Here is a 22,723-nt window from a genome sequence, read left to right as displayed (position 1 = left end):
TGCATTGAATCTGGGTTCGAACCCCAGCAGCGGAAATCTTTTTGTTGTTTACTTATTTCAGTAAATTGATTAGATATATACTTAAAATAGGCTAAATCTTTTTGTTGTTTACTTATTTCAGTAAATTGATTAGATATATACTTAAAATATGCTACATAACACAATTTCTTTTGTTGTAGCCCTGGCTAATTCTTAATTATTTTTTTCTTTATTTTGGTAATTTAGTTATTCGTATATAAATTAAAAGTAAACCATGAAGTATGATCAGTTTAGTTGTAGCAATAAATGCTTCTTAATTAATTTGAATCCAGGTTTGAAGTCTAGCAACGAAAATGTTTGTAATGTTTAAACTTAGTTTGGTAGTTTAGTTATTCGTATATACATTAAAATTAAATCATGAAACATGATCAGTTCCATTGTAGCACTAGTTAATTCTTAATTAATTGTTTAATTTGAATTCAGGTTCAAGACTCTGCAAAGTCTGCGACATAACTACTAGTTAACTAGTTAAGATAAACATAAACTTATTTGTTTGTAGCCGTTATTCCAGTTAGCCCTTCAAAGCTTGTATTAAAGGTCTAACCCTCTTTACCATATATTCCTAATAAGTCGTGTTTATTAGGGTTAGAGTATCTAATCCATCTTAAAATTGTATTTAATGTTTTATAATTTATAACTAACTTGGTAGCTTCCCTCTCAATTTTGACATTTTTTGAACATAAAAAGTTGAACATGACCATGATGACTTGCTTTTCCTAATAACTTTCTTTTCTAATAGGTCATTTATTTCATTCTTACAATATTCAGGTAATTATTTGGATTAGTCTAACTTTAGTAGGTATGTTATTTTCATCAAAATCTGGTTCATATGGAAGACTACGGCAATACGTTCAGCAATGTACGGCGGTTTTCAGATACATATGGTGCATGGGTTGTAGCAGCGAATGGTGATTTCATGGCAAAAGCAATGACTTGTAGGGAGGCCCTTTTGTAATTGAAGGATAAATTGTTATTAAACATTCATTTTGAATCTGATTGTTTGAATCTTGTTTATGCCCTCACGGGCAGGTAGTATTGTCTTTCTTATGTTGGGTCAGTCGTAAACAATTGTCGTTCTACTTTGAGCTTGTTAGGGTCATGTCGTATAGTTCTCATTAGTCAATCTGCGAATCAAATTGTTCATGCTCTTAGACCATCTCCTACCATCTACACCAAATTCTGCACCAAATTTTACACCATAAAGAATATTCTCAGCATATTCTTATACCAAATTTTTTTTATCTCTAACCCATTACAAATTCTGCACCAAATTTTATTCCTACACCCTCATAAAGTTTATATTTATACTTTTATTATTTTAACAAAATTAATAGTTGTCATTTAATAAATTAAACTTTAATTATATTGTATGTAATTTTATTTTTAATTAAATTATATTTAATATTAGTTTTGTTTTAATCGTATTTCTTTCAAATGATATAAGTTTATATTAATAATAATATACAATTTATGATGCTGACCTAGGAGATTATTGAATTCATCTGTGCCAAATTCAGTGCCAGCAGATACTCTAATGATCTATGTGGACGCAGCGGTTTTTCCAGCCGCACACAAGGCTAGCTACGGTGTTGTGATTACACAAGCAAATGGTAGCTTTGTGGCAGCGAAGAATGGCCAGGTACGATGCATGGATGATGTTCATTTAGTTGAGGCCATAGCTATCAAGGAAGCTCTCTCCTGGGCCAAGGAGAGGGGTATTTTAAAAATAAGAATACACTCTGATTGTCAAATGATATGTAAGTTGCTTAAAGGCTCCTTACCAGACTATACCTATGCAGGCTGTATTCCGAGTGAATGCCGGGATCTACAACAACACTTTGATATGGTGTCTATTCAGTATGTTTCGAGATCAGTGAATATAGCTGCTCATGCATTAGCTAGGGCGGCACGTTCGCAACCTGATCCTCTTATTTGGTTTACTTTCTTACTGAGCACTTGTTTTAATGAAATTTGGTTACGTGGCTTATCAAAAAACAAAAAAAGTAGTTTTAATTAAGCTTTATGTGTTTGCTTTGAATTAAGTATGTAATTTGCTTTAATTTTGTTATAATTGTGCTTTATGTGTTTTCATTTTTAATTAATCTATGTTCAATATTAGACTTGTTTTAATCGTCTTGATGATAACTTTCAAATGATATAATTTATTTTTAATAATATAAAATTTATAGTTAACAATTTAACAAAATATACAAATATATTAAAACAAAAAAAACAAAAACAAAACAAAAAGAATTAAAAAAAGAGGAGGGGTCAAAATGAAAAAATAATAATAACAAGTCAGATTTGACGCAATGTGAACAGTGTTGCACCAAATATGGCGAGAAGGTTTGGGGGGGGGGGGGGGGGGGTATTTCACGCCAAATATGATGGAGGTTTGGTGAAATGGCGAGAAGGTTGGAGATGGTCTTATTACAACAATTGCTTATAGTGATGACCCTTCTTATTGGGAGGGTGTTCTTCTTGATTTAATGCAGTGGCTTTAGTGTCCGTTTCAAAATAAATAAATAAATAACAATAAAACAGATTATAAAATCCCACATGTTACTTTCATTGGCTTATCCACAATTGATTTGAATATTGGTTCGAACCCCAGAGCAGCGGAGATTTTATATTATATTATATTATATTATATATATATATATATATATATATATATATATATATATATATATATAGAAATACATTCAGGTACAAACAGCTCTTAAAATAAAAACATGCGGATTAGTTAGCACCGTTAGATGTTAGGGTTGGGCGGTCAGGATTGGAGTGTTAATTATTGACTTTTTATCTCCCCTCGTCAGTTTGTATTTTTACATAGGGGGTAATTTTGTCCTTTTTGTCGCGTATTAACCTAGTGGGAGCCGTGAGCCGTGTATGTATTCTTCACGCGCCCAGTTTTTTTTTTGTATTGTATTCGGGTCTCTCTCTCTTCATCACAGGTGTGTGTGTCGATGACGTTCTATCATCGCATCGTGTGCTATTCACTCCAACGTCGTTATACACTTAGCCATGGTCGTCTGTGGGGATCGTAGGAGAGCCAAGCGTCGGGGACCACCTGCTCGTGGTGGCGGCCGAGGTATTTTTTTTTATCCCCTTTTGGCGATTTTTGAAATTTTTTCGTTTTTTGGTGTTTTCTGTTTGTGGCCTTGTTTTCGTTCGGATTATGTACTGTTCTCAACGACGTAGTCGGTTTTTGTGGTTAGGGTGGTGTGGGTTTGCCGGATTTTGGCCGAAAATTGTTTGGTTAGGGATTTTTTTTTTTTTCTTTTGCTGAATCTCTTCAGGGGTTAGTTTGTGTTTCCGTTTCTTGTGCCAACGTTTTGTCAATTCTCGGGTCTCGAGTTTTTTCATGGTTTTGCATGTCTTTTGTTTGCTATTTATTTAAAATTGATGGGTTGAATCAGTGTGATTGTTTATTTAGTTTTTTTTTTTCATTTTCTATTATTTTGCCGTATTTGTTCTGTGTTTTTTTGTTCAATCTTGCACTTTTAGGGTGGATTTTGGTCATTTTATTTTCCACATTGTTTTGTCTGGGTTGTGTGTCGTTTTTAGGTACTAGTTGGTTCACCGTTCATGTAGTGTGGTGTTTGTATTGTTAAAATCATTTTACAGTCAAGAAATGCTCTCACTTGATTTTTGGGAGTTGTCTGATTTGGGTGTGCTGTGTGTATGTATCTATGTATCATTGAAAATATATAAAATAGATAACACTTAGTTAAAGTCTGATTAAGAGAAAAATAACAAACTTCCCATAAGAAAAAAAGTACTACTACATACAGAGCAGTGTGAATATTTTTAGCTCCAAAAAAGGTCGGCCTTACATATTTCACTAGGTTAAACAAAGAGTAGATGTTTTTGGCTTTGGTTGTGTTACTGGCGTGTGTTTTGCAGGTGTGTGCACTCGTGTGCACAACGCTAACTAGATCTTCAGCTCATGCATTTCAGATTATTTTAATTCGTAGTGTCCGTGTGCACTGTTTTGTGCGACTGGGTGCAACCCTTACTTTTTTGTTTTTTTGGGCTGGTATATGGGATGTTCAAATTCGTTGTTCTGGTGGTACTGGTGTTGGTTAATATACCGATCTGTGTTTTTGTTGTTGTTGTCTGTTTGTTGCAGGTAAGAAGGTAAAGGTATCTCAGTCTCAACCTGGTGCCTCGGTGCTTGAATGCCCCTGACCATGAGCTTATTGCAGAAGAGGATGCGACGTTTCCTAGGTTGAAGATTAGGTCGCCATCTGCCGTCGTCGTTAAATTTTAAACGCCCTTTGTAGGTGTTTGATGTTTATTCTTTACGTTTTATTCAGCTACAGTATGCGCCTATTTCACATTGCAGATTTTTGTTGACAATGTTATATATCACACATTTTTTGCTCACGGATGACGGCTTGTAAATGCCTATGTTTATGTTGTTGTTGTTGTTTTTTTTTTTTTTTTTTTTTTTTTTTTTTTTTTTTTTTTTTTTTTTTGTGTTCATAGTGGGCACATTTGTGTATACATGTGCAGAATTTTGTGCATTCCTCCTATGCAAGACAACTTTAGAATACATTTCCTTTTGCATAATTGCAGTATATGTAATTTAGGTACATGTGCACCCACTGAATCGCATTAATGAACAGATGTTGTAATCCGAAAACATCATGCGCACAAACACATTGAATTGTGTGTACTAAGCCAACTGCAAGACGATTAATGTTCTTTGTTCGTCTATGTGTGCACTCCAAATCATACCTATGTGCATAAGTGGCGATAACTTTGTGTCGCCACCCTTGACCTTCTAGACTATGGATTTACTTGCTTATAGACTATGGTTTTGGTTATTGCTATCCAGCTGTAACGGGTGTTCTGCACTAGTTTATACATTGTGAACCCGTGTGCACATCAGCATGCAAGTGTGTGCCATTGTCCTATGTGTTTTCTACTTCCATGACTAAGTGTAGTATGCATGCACATATGACTATCGGTGTGTGCTTCCCCTGATGAGCATCATATTCGAAACCATACCAATTTATATTTGAGAATTTTCAGCAAGCATTATAAAATAGGTCGCACACATAACTCATTCATTTCTGCTAACACTATAACATATGTCACACTCCTAACTTGTTCAATTCTGTCAACATTATCCCATATGTTGTGATCAGTTCTGTAATAATAATTGTAACATACGGTTGTAAATGCGTGCGCACTAGTTGCCATAACGCACCTGTGTGCACATGTACTCTAAAATCGTGTGCACGACATGCATTATCTATATCTGCTCGTAACATTGTTCATACAAAATTACGAACCACAAACTGTAGCTATCATATTATTCACTTATTAGTTATTTTAATAAACAAATGATATGGTCTTAAAACAATTCTCTTAATATTTCAAAAACAAGATACTACATTCCTCTTGCTAACAAAGGGAGTCTAATCTTCGGATGGTGCTATTTTGTCTGGACAATTGCAGCTATCATGGCCTTGTAGGTCATATGTATGGCACATCCGTCTCGCTTTTTTCTTCTTATTGGCAGATTTTTCTTTGTTGCTTTTGAGTCTCTTCCCACTACCTTTATTCTTTGCAACTCTGGGTGCTTTTATGTGTATTTCTCGCGGTATAGTTGATCCAACTAGTCTTTCAATCAAAGATTGCATGCTCTTCGCCTGTTAACCAAATAAACATTATTATAAGAACATTACATGATGCATCGGCAATTGCCGTGCATACAAATTGAACATGTGCACACACTGTGTCCCTTCAGCGCACATACGTTTCATACTTCATACATGCGTGCACAGACTCCCATAGGTGTGTGCGTGGAACATATTTTTAGTCAGTAGAGTTCACAATCCAGATATGCTTGATGTGTGTGTGCTAAATATATTGGCTCTGTGCATTGTAAATTTTTGGGGCATATAAATAGCTTGGTACCATGGCTTGAGTTTACCATTGCTTTAGTCACACACAGTGGCGGATCTAGAAAATAATGTGAGTGGGGACATACTTAACTCTAGATCTCACTTCTAAGAAAAAATTGCATCTTCCACAATTTTGTCAAACATCTATAATATGGTTCAAATAGATTATAAATTATAATACAATAATATTTATGATAGACGACAAGATAGTTAAGGACGGAGCCAAAACTATACTTGGGTAGGGTTAAATATTAAAACAATTTGAAATGCTATAAAATATATGAAACACAATTGATTAGAAAAAATAGTTTGAATAGAAAAGATAGTATATTCATAAATACTTTAATTTTAATTTTCTTTTAGTTATATCAACTTTTAATTTTTCTAAATTAATTCGAATACAATGAAGTATAATATAAACTTGCGGACTACATTAACTAAATGATTCACAAAAAAGTAGACTTAAAAATATTTAATTTATTGAATGATTGAAAGGGTTAAAATAAAGAAAAGAAACTAAAAATACAATAGGATTGGAATGACTAAAAAACTAAAAATACACTACTAGTGGGAATTGATCCCATAACCTACCATAAACAACCTAATATTTCTACCAACCAGACCACTAAACCCCTTAATAAATCTTATATTTATATTGTATTAAAAGTTAAATTAGGGAGGGGGCAGTGGGAGCAGCCATTGGTCACACATGTGTGCCTAGCCTCCTATTTCTGTGTGCACTGTTAATATATTAACATTCTGGTCTATACATCATGCTTCATTATCTGACGCCTAAAATTTGGCACCTAAACTGATCCTATTCATTCACTTTTGCTTAGAATGTGAACAACATTGAATTCACTGTGTGCATGGTTGCATAATCGCATATTTCGTGGTTTATTCACTGCCTAAGGTGTCTGTTCGTTATTTCAACCCTATGGGGGTTCTGGAGTGTGTGCATCACACAATCGAACTGTGTGCGTGGTGGCCAAATGGCACCTTTTTCCATCCCAAAACATAATCTTAAACCTGTGCTCATCATTAGGGTTTTCGAATGCTCTTATACGCATACATGTTCACCAATTTCTTATATTATTATTCTATTCACATTATTTATACTAAATCATACATATAGTAATGCAAATACAGTTTGATAATTCATCACACACTGTCATTAAGCTATGATAATCAATTTGAGATGTTTACCTTGTAGTGAAGACGACATAAACCCCAAATTTGCATCCATAATTTCCGCCGCGGTGCTATGCCAGAGAATCGCTTTTGTATTCTCTTTGCCGTAGGGGGGGGGGGGGGGATTCTCGTTGGTGGTGGGTTGCGTTTGTAGTTGTTTAATCCTTCTATATCTACTCTTCTTTAATTTAGGATACATATCATATTCATATTTTTACCATAATTAGGATACAATGTAATTGTCATAAGTGTCCTTTTAATTATTAATTAGGGTGCTGGAGTAATTTTTCCCCCTTAAATCTAAACCATTCATCTACTCTAATCTTATGGTCCATATTTGTCCACAAGTTTGTATTTTAAGAGGGTTTACATGTGAATGCAATATATATATAACACTATGTAACACATGTGCATCCGATGTAGTATTGGTTAATTCATAATAGCTTTGAATTTGGGTTCAAACCCCAGCAACAATTTCAGATATATACTCAAAACAAACTACATATAGGGGTGTTAGCGAACAGAGCATTAACAAACAAAATTTAGTGCTCGGTTTATAAAGGAATAAAGTCTGAACAGTTGTAAGCTTGTTTGCTAAGAGATCGTGAACAAGCTCATTTAGTGTTTGTTTTATAATGTTCGCGAATAAGCTCGTTTGTGTTCGTTTAATATTTATTTGTATTCTCTTTGTAGTTCTGTTACTTCTTTGATTATTTTTCATGAACATATATTATTTTCTTGTTCACTAACGATTTGTGATCATGAACATGTTAATATGTTTGGTTATTAAGGATGAAGATAAGATATCTGAATTAAATGAATAATAAGTCTGTACAAGGTTATATGTAACTATGAGTACCAAACCTACTACAAGACAAATACTAATAATAATAGACTCTTAATACTCCCCCTCAAGCACAAGGTTGATAGGAAACAACATTGAGCTTGTCACATAGAGTAGCAAAACGCGGACCAGGCAGAGCTTTGGTGAACACATCAACGAGCTATTCCTTAGTGGAATAAAATTAACCTGTAACTCCTTCTTTGACATTTTGTCACGAACAAAATGATAGTCACATTTTAGTACACTGTACTTTTCATCTTGCGTACTAAATTACTAAAATTTTTATGAGTTTTTTGCAATTTTGGTCCCACGACTATAGTGTCACTAACAATTTTGATCCACAACTTTTAAAATTTGTAAAATTGGTCCGTGACTATTACTTTCTTAGCAAAAATAGTCCTTTCGGCGAACTTTTCGTCAATTTTTCACTGGGAATTTTTTTCTCCTTTTTCACAAAAGTATAATGATCTTTTCATTTACCTAAACTACTGACCTAAATAATAATAATAATAATAATAATAATAATAATAATAATAATAATAAATGATAAAGTTAAACTCAGATTAGGCAAAGAGTAAACTTTTACCCTCATTCTCCCTCTTTTACCTATTTTAAAATAATGATTAACTGCTTTCTTGAAGGAGAGAAGTTCAAGTTTAAGTGAGAATGATGGTAAAAGTGTACTGTGTAATCTGAGCTTAAGTTTATCATTTTATTATTATTATTATTATTATTATTATTATTATTATTATTATTATTATTATCATTATTATTTTTATTATTTAGGTCATTCGTTTAGATAAATGAAAAGACCATTATATCCTTGTGAAAAAGGATAAAAAAAAAATTCCGGTGAAAATTTGACGGAAAGTTCGTCGGAAGGACTATTTTTGCTAAGAAAGTAATAGTCGTGGACCAATTCTGTAAGTTTAAATAGTCGTGGACCAATTCTGTAAGTTTAAATAGTCGTGGATTAAAGTTGTTAGTGACACTATTGTCGTGGGACCAAAACTGCAAAAAACTCCTAAATTTATAGTTCATTATGTATTGTATTCTACTATTTAAATCTCATCAGGCTCACACTCATTGCAAGCTATTATGGCCTGTTTGGTTGGGCGTAATTTGGCTGTAGTTGAATTGCAATTCAGTGGAAGTCATAATTACGCTGTTTGGTTGGAGGGAATTGCAGGAATTGCAATTCCCTCCTTTTGCTGAATTGCAATTCATGGGCACCCCCCTATGAATTGCAATTCGGTGGTTGTGGGAAAAGAAAAAAAGAATGAAATGACAAAAGTACCCTTAATTATTACTACTATTATTATTACACAAGGACATTTTAGTATTTATATCACTTCTTTCATTCCCTACCCAATAATTATATTCATCCATACCAAACAATGTAATTTGAATTCCTACTTTATTCCCACCTTATTCTTTTCCCACCGAATTGTAATTTCTTTCCACCCTAATTTCTTACTCCCAACCAAACGCCCCGTTACTATATGGTTGACATAATTTTGAATTGTTTTGTTTACTTTATAAAGCATCTCTAATATGATATGAAGTACGGTACTTTCAAAGGAAAATGAACATTTTGCCGATTAATTATATATACGGTGCATACTTAATAGCTCAATTATTTTTGACATAAATCTAATTTTTATATGTTTAACAAATGACCGACGTAGTCTTTAAAATAATATAAGAGATTAAATATATAATTTTATTTAAAAATAAAATTAAATCAACATCATAATCATAAATGATGGCTTAAAGATGTCATATTTATTTATTTATTTATTTTTTAAAATTTCATTTATTTAGTAAATGTGAATGAAAATAAATCTTAAAATTTCCCGCCACTCATAATTACTGATATGATATTAATTAATTGGCGAATAGTGAAATTCCCTCTTAAACTTTCCCGCTCATTTCAAAGGGGAAAGGGCCAATTTCCCCAACACATGTACATAAATGTCATTTGCTTTATTTTTAGAAGTGGCAGCACGCGGATCGCCAGCTCGTGGCGTTTAATCCGTTGGATTCAAGAGAGTGTAAGCGTTTTAGATGCAATCTCTACCGTACAAACAAATCTCCCCTCTACTAGGATCGCCAGCGTGGCAATCATCGCTGTAACTATAAATATCCAAACGCGTTTTCCCCTAACCTCCATTCCAGAGCTTGTAGCATTCAGATCTTTTCACAACTGTTCAGCAAAATCTCTTCAACTTTCGAGTTCAGAATCAATATCCGATCAATGGAGGCGGTGAGCAAGACGACCAAAGGCGCCGGAGGAAGGAAAGGCGGCGAGAGGAAGAAGTCGGTCACGAAGTCTATCAAGGCCGGCCTTCAGTTTCCGGTCGGCCGTATCGCTCGGTATCTTAAGAAAGGCCGTTACGCTCAGCGCTGCGGTACCGGTGCTCCGGTATACCTCGCCGCCGTCCTCGAATACCTTGCTGCTGAGGTACGAATCAAGCGAAGTTTTCCGATTCTCATTTCATTCTCTAGATCCGGAAATGTCTCTATTGCGTTTGACTAATCTCATCAATCGGTTCCGTTGTTTTTAGGTTTTGGAATTGGCCGGAAACGCGGCTCGCGACAACAAGAAGACGAGGATTATCCCGAGGCACGTTCTCCTGGCCGTCAGGAACGACGAGGAGTTGGGGAAGTTGCTTTCTGGAGTCACCATTGCAGCCGGCGGTGTTCTTCCCAACATAAACCCGGTTCTGCTCCCGAAGAAAGCCGCTGCGAGCGAGGAAAAGGCTTCACAAAAAACTCCCAAGTCTCCCAAGAAGGCTTAAATTACTGGTTTAACTTCGTTAATGTAAATGGGCCATGGGATAATGGGATATGGATTGGGCTGTCTAATCTCTGGTTAGCTTTTGATCTCTAATAGGGATGTTTATGTAGCGTTAGATAAGTAGTAATCGCAGCAGCGTTTGGTAGTATCAAAAATGAAAAATGTACTTGTTTTAAGGATGTACTAAGTGCCTTAATTTATTTTGGTTTATTAACATGGTGATGTTTCTCTTTCAATTTTTTTTTTTTTAAATTTAATTTCTATACTTTTAAATTATTTTAGTACCAGTTCATAATAAAGTGTGAATGCTTAAATTATTTGGGTATCAAATTATCTTTTTTCATGAAAATATGGTAACTGGAATTTGGCTTTTATTAAGGGCTACTTAATTTTTTTAAAAATCACAAGTAATTATGGATAGATATTATATTGTTAATAAAGTTTTTATTATTATATATATTTTGAGTATTATTGATTTTGTTATTATATAGTGTTTGTTCATATGTATTTTCTTAACATACTTAAGTACAAATAATAATTATTGCTTTTTAAAGGGATTGAATTTATAATTTTTTATTTAAGAGAGTAATTTTGTGCCATTAAATTATAAGATCATGTACTAAAATGTAGTTATTGTTTTTTATTTTTTTGATCGTTCTACTAAATTACAAGTTCATGTACTCAAAAGCTTGAAAACTAACTAAACTAAAATTTAGTTAGTTTTCAACCTTTTGTAGTTTTGTTTTCGAGTAAATACCCAAAATGGTCCCTCGACTATAGCTAAATTCACAAATTGGTCATCGACTTTCAATTTTAACCAATTAAGTCCTTAACTTTGCAATTTTGAAACGATTTGGTCCTCCATCTATTTGACCGTTTGTTGACTGCAATCTTTGAGGATATATATGTAGTTTCACGTGCAAAGCTCAAAGGAACGCTCTTGGAGGTGACATCGTTGTTTCAGAGGGGGGGGGGGGGGGGGGGGGTGTTTCTCTACTTGCTGCTTGGGGATCACGAGCCGGTTCAGCTTAGAGAACGCTCTTGGAGGTGACAATGCCGTTTCGGAGGGGGGAAGTGCTTCTCCGCTTGCTGCTTGGGGATCCCGAGCAGGTTCAGCTTGCCTACATCGCTTGGAGTCACAGCTTTCTCGAAAAGCCACTCCAGGGACTTCGGCGATCTATCTATCAAAAGCTATAATCTCTTCGGCATGGGGTGCGATGTCGACAGTGGATTCAAATGTAACAGTGCGGTTTAGAAATGCAACCGGAACCTTAAAAAACCGACGATAGACCATGAAATTACATATATATTCTAAAAAAGTGCAATCAACAAACTGTCAAATAGACAAATGACCAAATTGTGTTAAAATTGCAAAATTAAGGACTTAATTAGTTGAAATTAAAAGTCAAGGACCAATTTATAAATTTAGCTATAGTCGAGGGATCATTTTGAGTATTTACTCTTTGTTTTCTATGAATAATGAAAGTAGAGAAATTGTGGGAAAAAAGTACAATTTTAATTGATAAAAGAGGCCTAAAATTTTGATAATGGGCCGAGGAAATGGCGAAGTGGGCTTGGAATAAGCCCATGTTGAAGTGAATTCCTATAAAATTTCAGTTTCTTCTTCTCCAAGTTGGAGGGACTCTTAGAAAAGCTTGGATGCTAGGATTTTATGGAAGGGTTTATGGTGTAACGAACTGATCAACTTGTTAGAGCAAGAAATCTCGAGGATTGTTGAAGTGCAGCAGACATGAGTTACCTTCTGGTACTGGAAATATCGGTGCATTTGCAGTGATTTTACATTTTCTCGCAGAAAAAAATAACAACCTAAAGTTTGCAGAGGAGATGCGCTAGCGTTAACTGCATTAGTCATTTGAATGTGACCTCATTGTTTTATTTTACAGAGAAAAATTGCGATTCGCGATAAGAAATCAATCGTGGGAGTTGTTGCTGGGGCGGTTGCAGGGTCTGTACTGATAAATTGCGCGACTAGTGATACTAATTCAAGTAAGCTTTCAAATGTTTCTTCGAATCAATTAATTTTTGTTATTTTCCCCCCTTATATGTTCATATTCAGAGACGGAGCTAGCCCTGGGGCAGCTGCTCCACTGCCAAAAATGATACAGCCCTGTGTTATATATAACTTATTTTTCTTCCTTATTTCACATTTGCTGGGGGCAGAACTCTTCGTCTCTCTGCTAGAGCCTCTCCTTCGTAGCCTCTCACCTCACTGGTCGCTGTATCTTCCGTCCAGCCTACCAGAGTACTGGCTCCCCGTCTTACCGGAAGGACAGCAGGAACGCCGCCTCGGCACCTCAGCATTTCGTCTCTTCTCAGCGTCTCGTCTCTTCTCAGGTTCATATTTTTGCCCTAAATCCTTAACTTCTCTAATTTTATTTTTAATCAATTTAATGTATGTGCTTTGTTCAATTTGTAATTTGTTTATGAATTATGAATCAATGATTCAAATCATTCAATGAATGTGAGCAGTCTGCAGTTCGCCAGTTCAGTTTTTTGATTTTTGTCTAGTTTTATTTTTAATCAATTTAATATATGTGCTTTGTTCAATTTTTAATTTGTTTATGAATTATGAATCAATGATTCAATGAATGTGAGCAGTTTGCTATAAATGGCATGGCAGAATGGCATAGAATAAATAAATAATGGTTTTAGCTTGTGGTTTTAGAATAAATGAATAAGGTCAGTTTGTTCAATTTGTGAATTGTGATTTTGTGCCTCAATTTGTTCAATTGAATGTGAGGATTATGTGCAGTGAGCTAGAGGCAGTGAATGTGAGGATTGTGTCTCATTTTACCTTTGCTTCCTCGTCACCCCCCCCCCCCCCCAAAAAAAAAAATCCTTATTCCGTCCTTGTTCATATTTGCTATCAAAGTGTAGGAAATTGAATAGGAAAAAGGAAATTTTAAAAATTTTAACTGAATGTATCGTAAATGATTAGATTTTGAGAGAATTAGGGGTAGAGGTGACCACGGTTCGGTAACCGGTACTGTGCTAACCACGGATTGGAACCGTGAATTTTAACTGGAACCGGTTCGTCCATTTCCTTAACTTGAACCGCGGTCATGCCTAATTAGGGGCCGTTTGGTTCAAGGGATCTCAGATTACATTGGTAACCTGAGAAAGGTAATCTTAGATTAATGTTTGGTTTAGGTCATCTGAGATGGAAGGTAATGCAACATTACCACGTAAGAAATGTGGGTATGTTGGAGGTAATCTCATTACCAAATTTTTATTAGGTAATGTGATATTACTTTTCAATATTCCAATGTTGCCCTCATTTATTCCTCTTTTATTCATAAATTCATCAAACACCAAATGTGAATTGCATCTGTACGCATTCTATTATTATTATTATTATTAGTAGTAGTAGTAGTAATTATTATTAGTAGTAGTAGAAGAAACATCTTGCCATCAAATGTTGAATTGCATTTGTACGCATTCTATTGTTATTATTATTAGTAGTAGTAGTAGTAGAAGAAGAAGAAGAAGAATCTTGAGGGCATTTAAGTAATTGATGTAATAGAATCTAAAATATAACCTTCAACCAAAGAAGTTAATATTACATTCCTACAACTTTAACCAAACACATCAGGTAATTTTACATTTCCAAAATTTCACATTACCTCCCTGCAGGATTACCTGGGGTAATCTAAGATTCCGTGAACCAATGAGAAAATCAGAGAGGAAGAGGGAACTTGAGAGAGAATGAAGAAGGAAAAGAACTTCATTGAAACTGAACATCCATATATCTACAACACATCTTCATTATGACTAGTTACAATTGAAAATACAGAGGAAAGCTCCAGGTGGCATTCTTGTAAATTTTCTCAACTTTAGTAAAAGAACTGCTTCTTCAACAGACTTACCTGTCAACTTTCCAATCTCAGATTACACTGTTTCAATTATGTTACTCCCCCCAGCCTGTTACATCATTTTGATAATAATGTAAGCATGGAGATGGAATATATTGAACACTGAATTGTTGTGATAGGTCTTTCGTTAGTGTACTTATTAATGGAAATTCAATTAATTTCAGAAGCCTCTCATCTGAAGCTTTCGATTCCTAAGCCACTACAAGACTTCTTGACATGGAAGTGGAGTAATATACAAGACAAAGACTTTTATCCTGCATATCTGTTCTTTGGGGCTTCACAACCTAGTATGTTGATACTTGCAACTTTAAATATTATTTAGATTGGTCACCTGTGGGTTTATTCATGTCCATCTCTTTAACTCAACTGATATCACATAATGTAGGTAGATTTCCATTTTTTGTTTCTAGAACAAGTGCAGACCCATCATCATCATCTGATATAAGCAAAGAAACTTCTACAGTGGCTGGTGGTGGTCCCAAACATTCCTGTAATTGTCTTGGCCGAGATACTATTGCCAATGCAGCTGCAAGTGCTGGTCCTGCTGTTGTCAATTTGTCAGTTCCAAAGGGTATTTTTCAGGATTTGTAACTACCTTGTCAAGAATCATCCAGAGTTTGAATTTGCTTTTGTTTTCAGGTTTTCATGGATTGACTGTTGGAAAGAGTATAGGATCTGGTACTATCATAGATGCAGATGGCACAATTTTAACTTGTGCACATGTAGTGGTTGATTTTCAAGGGTTGAGCCCCTCTTCAAAAGGGAAGGTAATTTCCTGTCTTGTCTGCAGTATCTCCTAAATAATATTTTAAAACAGGTTTATGCATTTAGTTACATACCGTCCAAAAGATTTCCCCTTATTTTTATGCTATAAAAGATAGTTGGTTATATGCTTATATTTTTTGCTAAAATGAAAATTTGACCCCAATGTTTTAACCACTTGGCGTATTATGTCTTATATTTTTGTCAATTTCATCCTAAGTTCTGTAGATTTCATTCAATTTAATCATTTTATCAACTGTGTTAACTTTCTGCAGATTGATGTGACATTACAAGATGGTCGCACTTTTGAGGGTATAGTGGAGAATGCTGATTTACATTCTGATATTGCAATTGTAAAGATAAAATCCAAAACTCCACTTCCATGTGCAAAACTTGGTAGCTCAACTAAACTTCGTCCTGGAGATTGGGTGATAGCCATGGGTTGTCCCCTTTCACTACAAAATACTGTTACAGCAGGCATTGTAAGGTACTCTTATTGGGATGCTAAAGAAATTTCTTTATATTCTACTGTCTAATATCAGCAAGATTCTTTGTATATGTGCTCTGTCTTCAATTTTATCTCTTGAGCTCAAACTTAATAATGAGTTTATTGGCATGATATACTTTTGCTTCTCATAATGCATCCACTTAATTATAGCTCTGGTGGTGAAACTGTACCCATACTTACGTATGCAAGTCCGTTTTCCTTTTCTTGCTTCCAATGCAGTTGTGTTGATCGTAAAAGTAGTGACTTGGGTCTTGGAGGTATGAGGAGGGAGTATTTACAAACTGACTGCGCTATTAATGCGGTAACATTAATTATTATACTCATATTTCAGCTACTTTAGCATGACCTTGTACACTTTTTCGCTTTAGCTTGCTATTCTTCCTTTCTCTTTGGGTGTGTGTGTTGGGAGGCAGGGAAGGGGTGGGGGGGTCCAATAGGCCAAAAGTCATGTTTCAAAGGGGATTTGGAAGCAGTAATTGGAAATTGAATTTAGATGTTGGTGAAGGTTACTTTGAAAGGAGATATGCTCTATGGATATAAGCATTTGATCCTGTCCCTTTATCATGAGAGTATGAGGTTACCATTTGCAAATTAAATGGAATTGAACCTTTTCAATGTGTTTGTTATTTTGAATAGGAAGGAGGTACTACTGGTGTTGTGGAGGAAAACACTAATTACTGCTGGTTTTCGAAAATCAATGGCTGAATTGGGTTGAATTTTCTGCAGTTATGACCTCTTGCTATTGTAGGCTTTTAAAAATAAAAGTAAATATTGGGTGTGATGTTGCATTTTTATACTTCATTATAGATTTGACTAGAGAGGTCCAATCAAATATAAAACGAACCAACTCAAATATTGCTAAGGAGGTAAAAATTCAAAGGTGAAATCGAGAGGGGGGTATAGCATTAAACTACAAATAATACTTCCTCAATTGGTTGATTGGACCTCTCTTGTCAAATCAATAATGAATGCAGTGTTACAATATATATATATATATATATATATATATATAGGCCAGTGTTCCTGTGAGTTCACTCTGTTATATGAGTCCGTGTGGACAGATCTGGGCCATTGGATACTTGAGATCAATGGCTTAGGTATGGCCATCTGTGCAACTTCACAACTGTGCATGGCAACTGTGCAACTGTGCACTTCACTTGCACAGTTCGCGTTGCACAGTTGGCCAGATCTAAGCCATTGATCTCAAGCATTCAATGGCCTAGATCTATCCACACGGACTCATATAACAGGATGGACTCACTTGATCACTAAAATGAGAGGTCATAACTGCAGAAAATTCATCCCAATTCAGCCACTGTGGTTGTCTGTAATCACTTCTGTTGATGCTTATTTTTGGATGCGTTGATGAATACAACCACTTAGTTTAGATGTTATGCTATTATATTGACTCTTTTGTTCTTTCTGTTCACTATTTCCTTCCTGAACTTGAAGGTATTTGCCATTGTGAATTAATTTACTGTAGTTATCATTTTGGTGAGGGTACTTTGAAAGGAGGTGTGCTCTATGGATATTAGCATTTGATCCTGTCCCTTTATCTTGAGAGTATGAGGTTGTAATTTGCAAATTAAATGAAATTGAACCTTTTCAAAAAGGAAAGAGAGATTCTCATTGATGCTTTAAGGCAATGAAATGAAATTGAAATTGAAATTTTGACTCATTTTGAACTGAAATGTGTACCCAGAAGAATTTACCATTATAGATTTACAATTGAGGCCTTAGATGATTGGGTATTGGGTGCAGACCAAGATTTGACAAGAGAGGAACTTATGAACACCATTTGCAGTAGGTTTATATATATATTGGGGGTGGTGATGTATTGTCATATTGCTTTCAGTATACTGTATATATGTTGCAATTTTGTTATATGACATTAGATTGTCTTCTATCCTGTGCAGGGAAATTCTGGGGGACCTCTTGTAAATATTGATGGAGAAGTAGTTGGTGTTAATATTATGAAAGTATTGGCAGCTGATGGTTTGGGATTCTCTGTGCCAATTGATTCAGTTTCCAAGATTATTGAGCACTTCAAAAAAAATGGGTATAAAATATGTTTCTCAGCTTCCTTAATGCATTGTTGTCTCTTACAAGAGTTTTAGAATTTCATTTTATTGTTTCGTTTCTTGAGGAAAGTAAAATGTTCATCATGTTCTGGTCATGGAATTATCCACTTAGTTAAAAATGTGATTTCTCCCCTATCTGATCCAGCAAAATATGTCCCATTACTTATTTATATCTATCATACCTTTGTGATAATTTCATAATGGATATTGATATTTCAGGCGTGTTGTTAGACCTTGGTTGGGTTTAAAAATGCTTGATCTCAATGATATGATTGTTGCACAGCTTAAGGAAAAAGATTCTAGATTCCCAAATGTCAACCAAGGTGTTCTTGTACCCATGGTATGCCTTCTTGTCTGTCTGTGTTTTGCTGCCTGTCTTTTTTTTTTTTTTTTGGTTCAAAAGGATATGCAAAGTATTTGGGTTCCGGCAAGGCTCTTTTGTGTCAATGTTTCACCCATGCCATGGCTTGATCTATAGATCATATGAACATCTGTGATTAAGGTTGGATCAATATCATTTTTGTGAATCAGGTGACTCCAGATTCCCCGGCTGAGCATGCTGGATTTCATCCAGGTGATGTTGTGATAGAGTTTGATGGAAAACTTGTTGGGAGCATCAAGGAGGTATGCATTTAGGAGATTGTTTGCACAAGTTTTAGTTTACCATGCCTCTGTTTGATACCATTTTTTGTCAAAATTTTCTGCAGATTATTGATATCATGGATGATAGGATTGGACAACCACTGAAAGTAGTTGTAAAGAGAAGGAATAATGTTTGTGTAACATTGACTGTGATTCCAGTAGAAGCCAATCCAAATATGTGAGGAATTACTGCTTTCTCCTTGCTCTCAACTTTCCATGGCTGAGCCCCTGTTTGGGGTCATATGTAGTTGAAATCAAGAAACACAATTTTTCAGCCTCTATGAAATGTTGTTAGGGCACAGTTAATATACAATTTAAAAATTCTACTATGCAGAGAGAGAGAGAGAGTTTATATACAACCAACCAGTACAGTACTGCAAGCTGTCCCAATTATGTCTGGCAGGCATATTTTACAGTTGAATAGAAATTGTGGAAAGATAAATACAAAACTATGCTCTGCATGTTTTGTGTGCGAGTTAGAAGTTGTTATCCTCAGGCTTCAAGAAGTTGTGATGTTCAAGAAGTCTCATCTCCCCACCTTCTGCTGCATTGAACTGGCATCTGTAGAAACTGCAATTTACAGGCAAACCAATAATACAGTCAGCCTCAATTCTCTTTCTAATTCTTACTATACAAGATTGAGTGTGATAGAAGTTTATAAAGGAAACATATGCAGGGATCATGAGAGTTGGAGTCAACCTATAGTTTGGCACAAGTAATTCAAAATTGAATATAATTTATGCATTGCAAGTTTTCAGAGTTTGTACTAAACAATACACATGGTCAAAGCAGAATTGGTAAATATGGGCACTCAGGCAAGAGACCAAAAAAGAAAAATAATGGAAGACATCTAGAGAAGAGTGGTCACTGGTCACTGAATAGGAGTTTGATTTTTAAAGTCCAAAACATTTTTACATTTTCCAGGAGGTAAAGCAAAAATTGTATTGTACACAAGTGTTTCTGGTGATAATGTGCATATTCATACCTGCCATCCATGCCAAGTATCACAATGGTATTCTTTTGGTGGCCAAAGGCAACAATATGCTGCAAACCTTCTTGCAAGCGGAACTGGGCAACAGACCACTCGGAACTGAAATATTTTGGTAGCACACCTGCATGATTAAACGCTCAAAAAGTTTTAATACTGCAGGGGTGCAGATTATTTAACTTTTCCAGGTTAAACAAGTTTACATGTCTCACATCATTAATTTCACAGGTTAAAGAGTTGTCGACCACAAAGGGGTCATATCATTACCTACTGAGGTCATATTACTTTTGACAATGAATTAGGGACAAAATCTTTATCCATAAAAGAAACTTTGGCACTCTGCAGATCCATTTTGGAGTACCTTATAGAATTACATTTAACAAACAATTAGAATATTCATATGCTAATATTACCTTTGATGAAGGAGAGCTGTGAAACACCTGGTGAAGTAGTTTCTTTCGTTTCAGATGGATCATGAGCTTTCTCAACTCCTGTTGATTCTAAATCAGCCTTTAGGCTAAACACATGAACGGTTCCTTTATCACTTGAAACAGCTAGCCAGTGGGCAGTTGAATTAAAAGCAAGACTATAAATCTCTGCCCTGTCTGCACCTCTCCTAACCTACATTGAATAAAATGAGAATATTCTCATAATGATTGTTCAATGAGCGACAATTCAAAAATTCAAAACTGTTCGAAGTGCGTTGCTTTTGCTGCAACATATTAATTTACGGCACATAGATTTTGAAACATGTCCTGCTTCTAATTTGATAAAACAATGTTCGAAGGTGATTATTGAGGGAAAACCAGTACATTGGACAATTAACTTAACTAGCATAAATCATAATATTGACATAAAACTCAACTGAAAAAGGTTTATATATTCAACTCGAAAATCATGTAGGATGATGGTACCAGAAACTATATGACCCACAGAAAAGAGGCGCGAACAGCAAATAGCCCAACTAAAACAAGTCAAGTGAGAAATCTTATTCAAAACGCCAAGCTCTGATGTACCTTGAAAATCAGCAAAAAACGAACTAAAGTAGGAGGATGATTTTGCATGTATGTATATACATGATTTCAACCAATGAATTTCTCTACACAAAAGCATCATTTCCTAGCAAGTGCTTGAGCTAGAGAAATAATTATATCTATAATTCTCTTTGAGTTAAACTCTAAAACTAATGCAACCTTATTGAATTGAGGCCTTAATCCTTAGTCTAAGTCTAGCTATCCTGTTATTTTTTGGAATTAAAAATATTACTCCATATTCTTTACATACATGGTAGATCTTAGCACCTTGTATCTGCAAATGTTATTTCCTCTTAAATATAAGATAGAACATATTGATTTATAAAGCCATGAATTCGACAAACTAATTGGATTCAGTTTTTACTTCTTAGATTATAACATAGTATCAGAGCACATCATAGCACAATTAGTAACATCCTTAGCAGAAAAGATGTTCATTCATAGTTAACATATGGTATACCTCTTGCAACATTGATCCTTCAAAAGTATTGAACACTCTGACGAGAGTCCCTTTACTGCTTGCAGTTGCAAGCATCTTCCCATCGTTTGTGAGTGCAAAACAGGCTATCCTGGAGGAGTGTGCCATAATAAACTTGGTTTTCTTGGAAGCATAATGTTCAACCCTAACTTGCCCCTTCTGCAATCCAGGGCAAACTAGCACCATACACCCTGACACATGCGAGACTTCACACAATCCCTTAGGGTTTACCACAGTCTCTATTTGATGCAACAGCTTCAAATCCGCGAAATTGTATACGAATATCTTCTGCGCCAGAACGACCACAATCCGGTCCCTCCGGAGCCGGACCGACTTCACCTCCGACCGGAATGATAGCTCGCCGATGCACCTGGACTGGTGATCGTCCCAGATCATTACTTTGTTCATAGGATACTGCGGCTCCGGACCTCCACCGACTAGGGCTAGGATATTACATCGGAAGAGCATCTGAACTACCCCAATTCCACCGCCTCCGCCAGTATTAGAGAAGTCGCGGCGGAAAATCTCTCGGAAAGGATCGCAGTTATAGATTCGGAAGCCGCGATTGATCCCGAGAGCAAAGCAGCCGTGGTCCTGGTTAAAGGAGAGGTGGAGGAGGGAAGGGGGAAAGGAATCAACGGGTGGAGAAACAGGGTTAGGGTTAGAATTATGTGTAGTTGCGGTGGTGAGCGGTGGTGAGGTTTGGGAGCGCCGGTCGTCGTCGGCGGCGGCGGCGGCGGCGGCTGCGGACGTGACGGCGGATGAGATATCGGAGAGGTCGGAGAGCGGGGAGCGGTCGTCGGCGTCGGGAGCAGAATTGTCAGCCATGAATGGGGGAGATGTAGGGTTAAGGGGAGGCCAGGGGGAAGAAGAAGGAAGAGTAGAGGTCATGGGGGTGGCGATGGAGGAATTGCGTGGCGGCGGTGGCAACTGGCAAGTGGCAACACCCAGAAGGCAAAAGCAAAGGAAGCTTAAATGTTGACGGTTGTTGATTCCGTTAAAGTCACTTCATTCCAAAGTATTATGGAAAGGAAAAATGCTATTCGTATAACCCTACTCTTTAAAATTAGAAAAATAATATAATATGTGTAATTTCACTTTATAGTCTAATTTTTACTTTTATACACAAAAGTTTGTAATAGACATTTGTATTGGGAGTCACATGAAAAAAAATAGCATATCAATGCTCGCCACATCAGGGAGAAGATTTAGTAGAAGTCCTAAAATTATGCCAAGGGGAATAATTGGTTATCTTTTGAATTGAACGACCGTCCATTTCAAACAATAAAACCAGATAGTGATTTTAAGAGGGTAAATTATTTTCACATAGTTGTGTGGATCACGGTTCAAAACGGTGTTATTTTAATGTTTAAAAATTCGTGCTTGTTGTACTTATGTGTTTAGAATAATGAACCTTATGGGTAAGATATTACTCCGTATATTTTATGAGTTAGAATAATGTATTTTATGTGTTAGAATAATGCAATTTCTTTGTTAGAATAAAATTTTTGGTGTAAAATAATGTATTTTATGAATTAG

General features: G+C 35.6%; 3 protein-coding genes and 1 long non-coding RNA gene across 7 annotated transcripts; 3 read left to right on the top strand and 1 right to left on the bottom strand.

Moving 5' to 3' along the window:
• Positions 1-2,967: 2,967 nt before the first annotated feature.
• Positions 2,968-4,434, top strand: LOC109181988. The gene is made up of 2 exons (XR_002054303.1): positions 2,968-3,136; positions 4,178-4,434. It is a non-coding gene; the product is annotated as an uncharacterized LOC109181988 (long non-coding RNA).
• A 5,716-nt stretch (positions 4,435-10,150) lies between these two features.
• LOC109181987 (histone H2A.1) lies at positions 10,151-11,032 on the top strand. The gene is made up of 2 exons (XM_019331982.1): positions 10,151-10,462; positions 10,566-11,032. The coding sequence occupies exons 1-2, from the start codon at positions 10,256-10,258 to the stop codon at positions 10,797-10,799; spliced, it is 441 nt and encodes a 146-aa protein (XP_019187527.1). The 5' UTR covers positions 10,151-10,255; the 3' UTR covers positions 10,800-11,032.
• Positions 11,033-12,395: 1,363 nt separating this feature from the next.
• LOC109181984 (putative protease Do-like 14) lies at positions 12,396-19,000 on the top strand. Of its 3 annotated transcripts, none has more exons than XM_019331978.1 (12): positions 12,396-12,563; positions 12,703-12,805; positions 12,980-13,153; positions 14,856-14,978; positions 15,077-15,262; positions 15,331-15,458; positions 15,729-15,940; positions 16,181-16,262; positions 17,878-18,020; positions 18,262-18,382; positions 18,574-18,666; positions 18,750-19,000. In XM_019331978.1, exons 1-12 carry the CDS (start codon positions 12,549-12,551, stop codon positions 18,864-18,866), a joined length of 1,497 nt encoding a protein of 498 aa, XP_019187523.1. In that variant the 5' UTR covers positions 12,396-12,548; the 3' UTR covers positions 18,867-19,000. The 3 variants fall into 3 exon arrangements, with proteins under 3 accessions (XP_019187523.1, XP_019187521.1, XP_019187524.1); XM_019331976.1 differs by having other exon boundaries at positions 15,726-15,940; XM_019331979.1 differs by lacking the exon at positions 12,980-13,153 and having other exon boundaries at positions 15,726-15,940.
• Positions 19,001-19,016: 16 nt separating this feature from the next.
• On the bottom strand, positions 19,017-22,241 carry LOC109181985 (autophagy-related protein 18a-like). Of its 2 annotated transcripts, none has more exons than XM_019331980.1 (4): positions 21,167-22,241; positions 20,086-20,293; positions 19,670-19,811; positions 19,017-19,254 (listed from the first exon to the last, which is right to left on the bottom strand). In XM_019331980.1, the coding sequence occupies exons 1-4, from the start codon at positions 22,073-22,075 to the stop codon at positions 19,161-19,163; spliced, it is 1,353 nt and encodes a 450-aa protein (XP_019187525.1). In that variant the 5' UTR covers positions 22,076-22,241; the 3' UTR covers positions 19,017-19,160. The 2 variants fall into 2 exon arrangements, with proteins under 2 accessions (XP_019187525.1, XP_019187526.1); XM_019331981.1 differs by having other exon boundaries at positions 19,670-19,796; positions 21,167-22,240.
• Between the last annotated feature and the right edge of the window lie 482 nt (positions 22,242-22,723).

This window comes from Ipomoea nil, unplaced genomic scaffold, assembly GCF_001879475.1.
Source record: "Ipomoea nil cultivar Tokyo-kokei standard unplaced genomic scaffold, Asagao_1.1 scaffold1043, whole genome shotgun sequence".
In the NCBI taxonomy this organism is placed as follows: domain Eukaryota; kingdom Viridiplantae; phylum Streptophyta; class Magnoliopsida; order Solanales; family Convolvulaceae; genus Ipomoea; species Ipomoea nil.
This window is presented reverse-complemented; position numbering and strand designations above follow the sequence as displayed.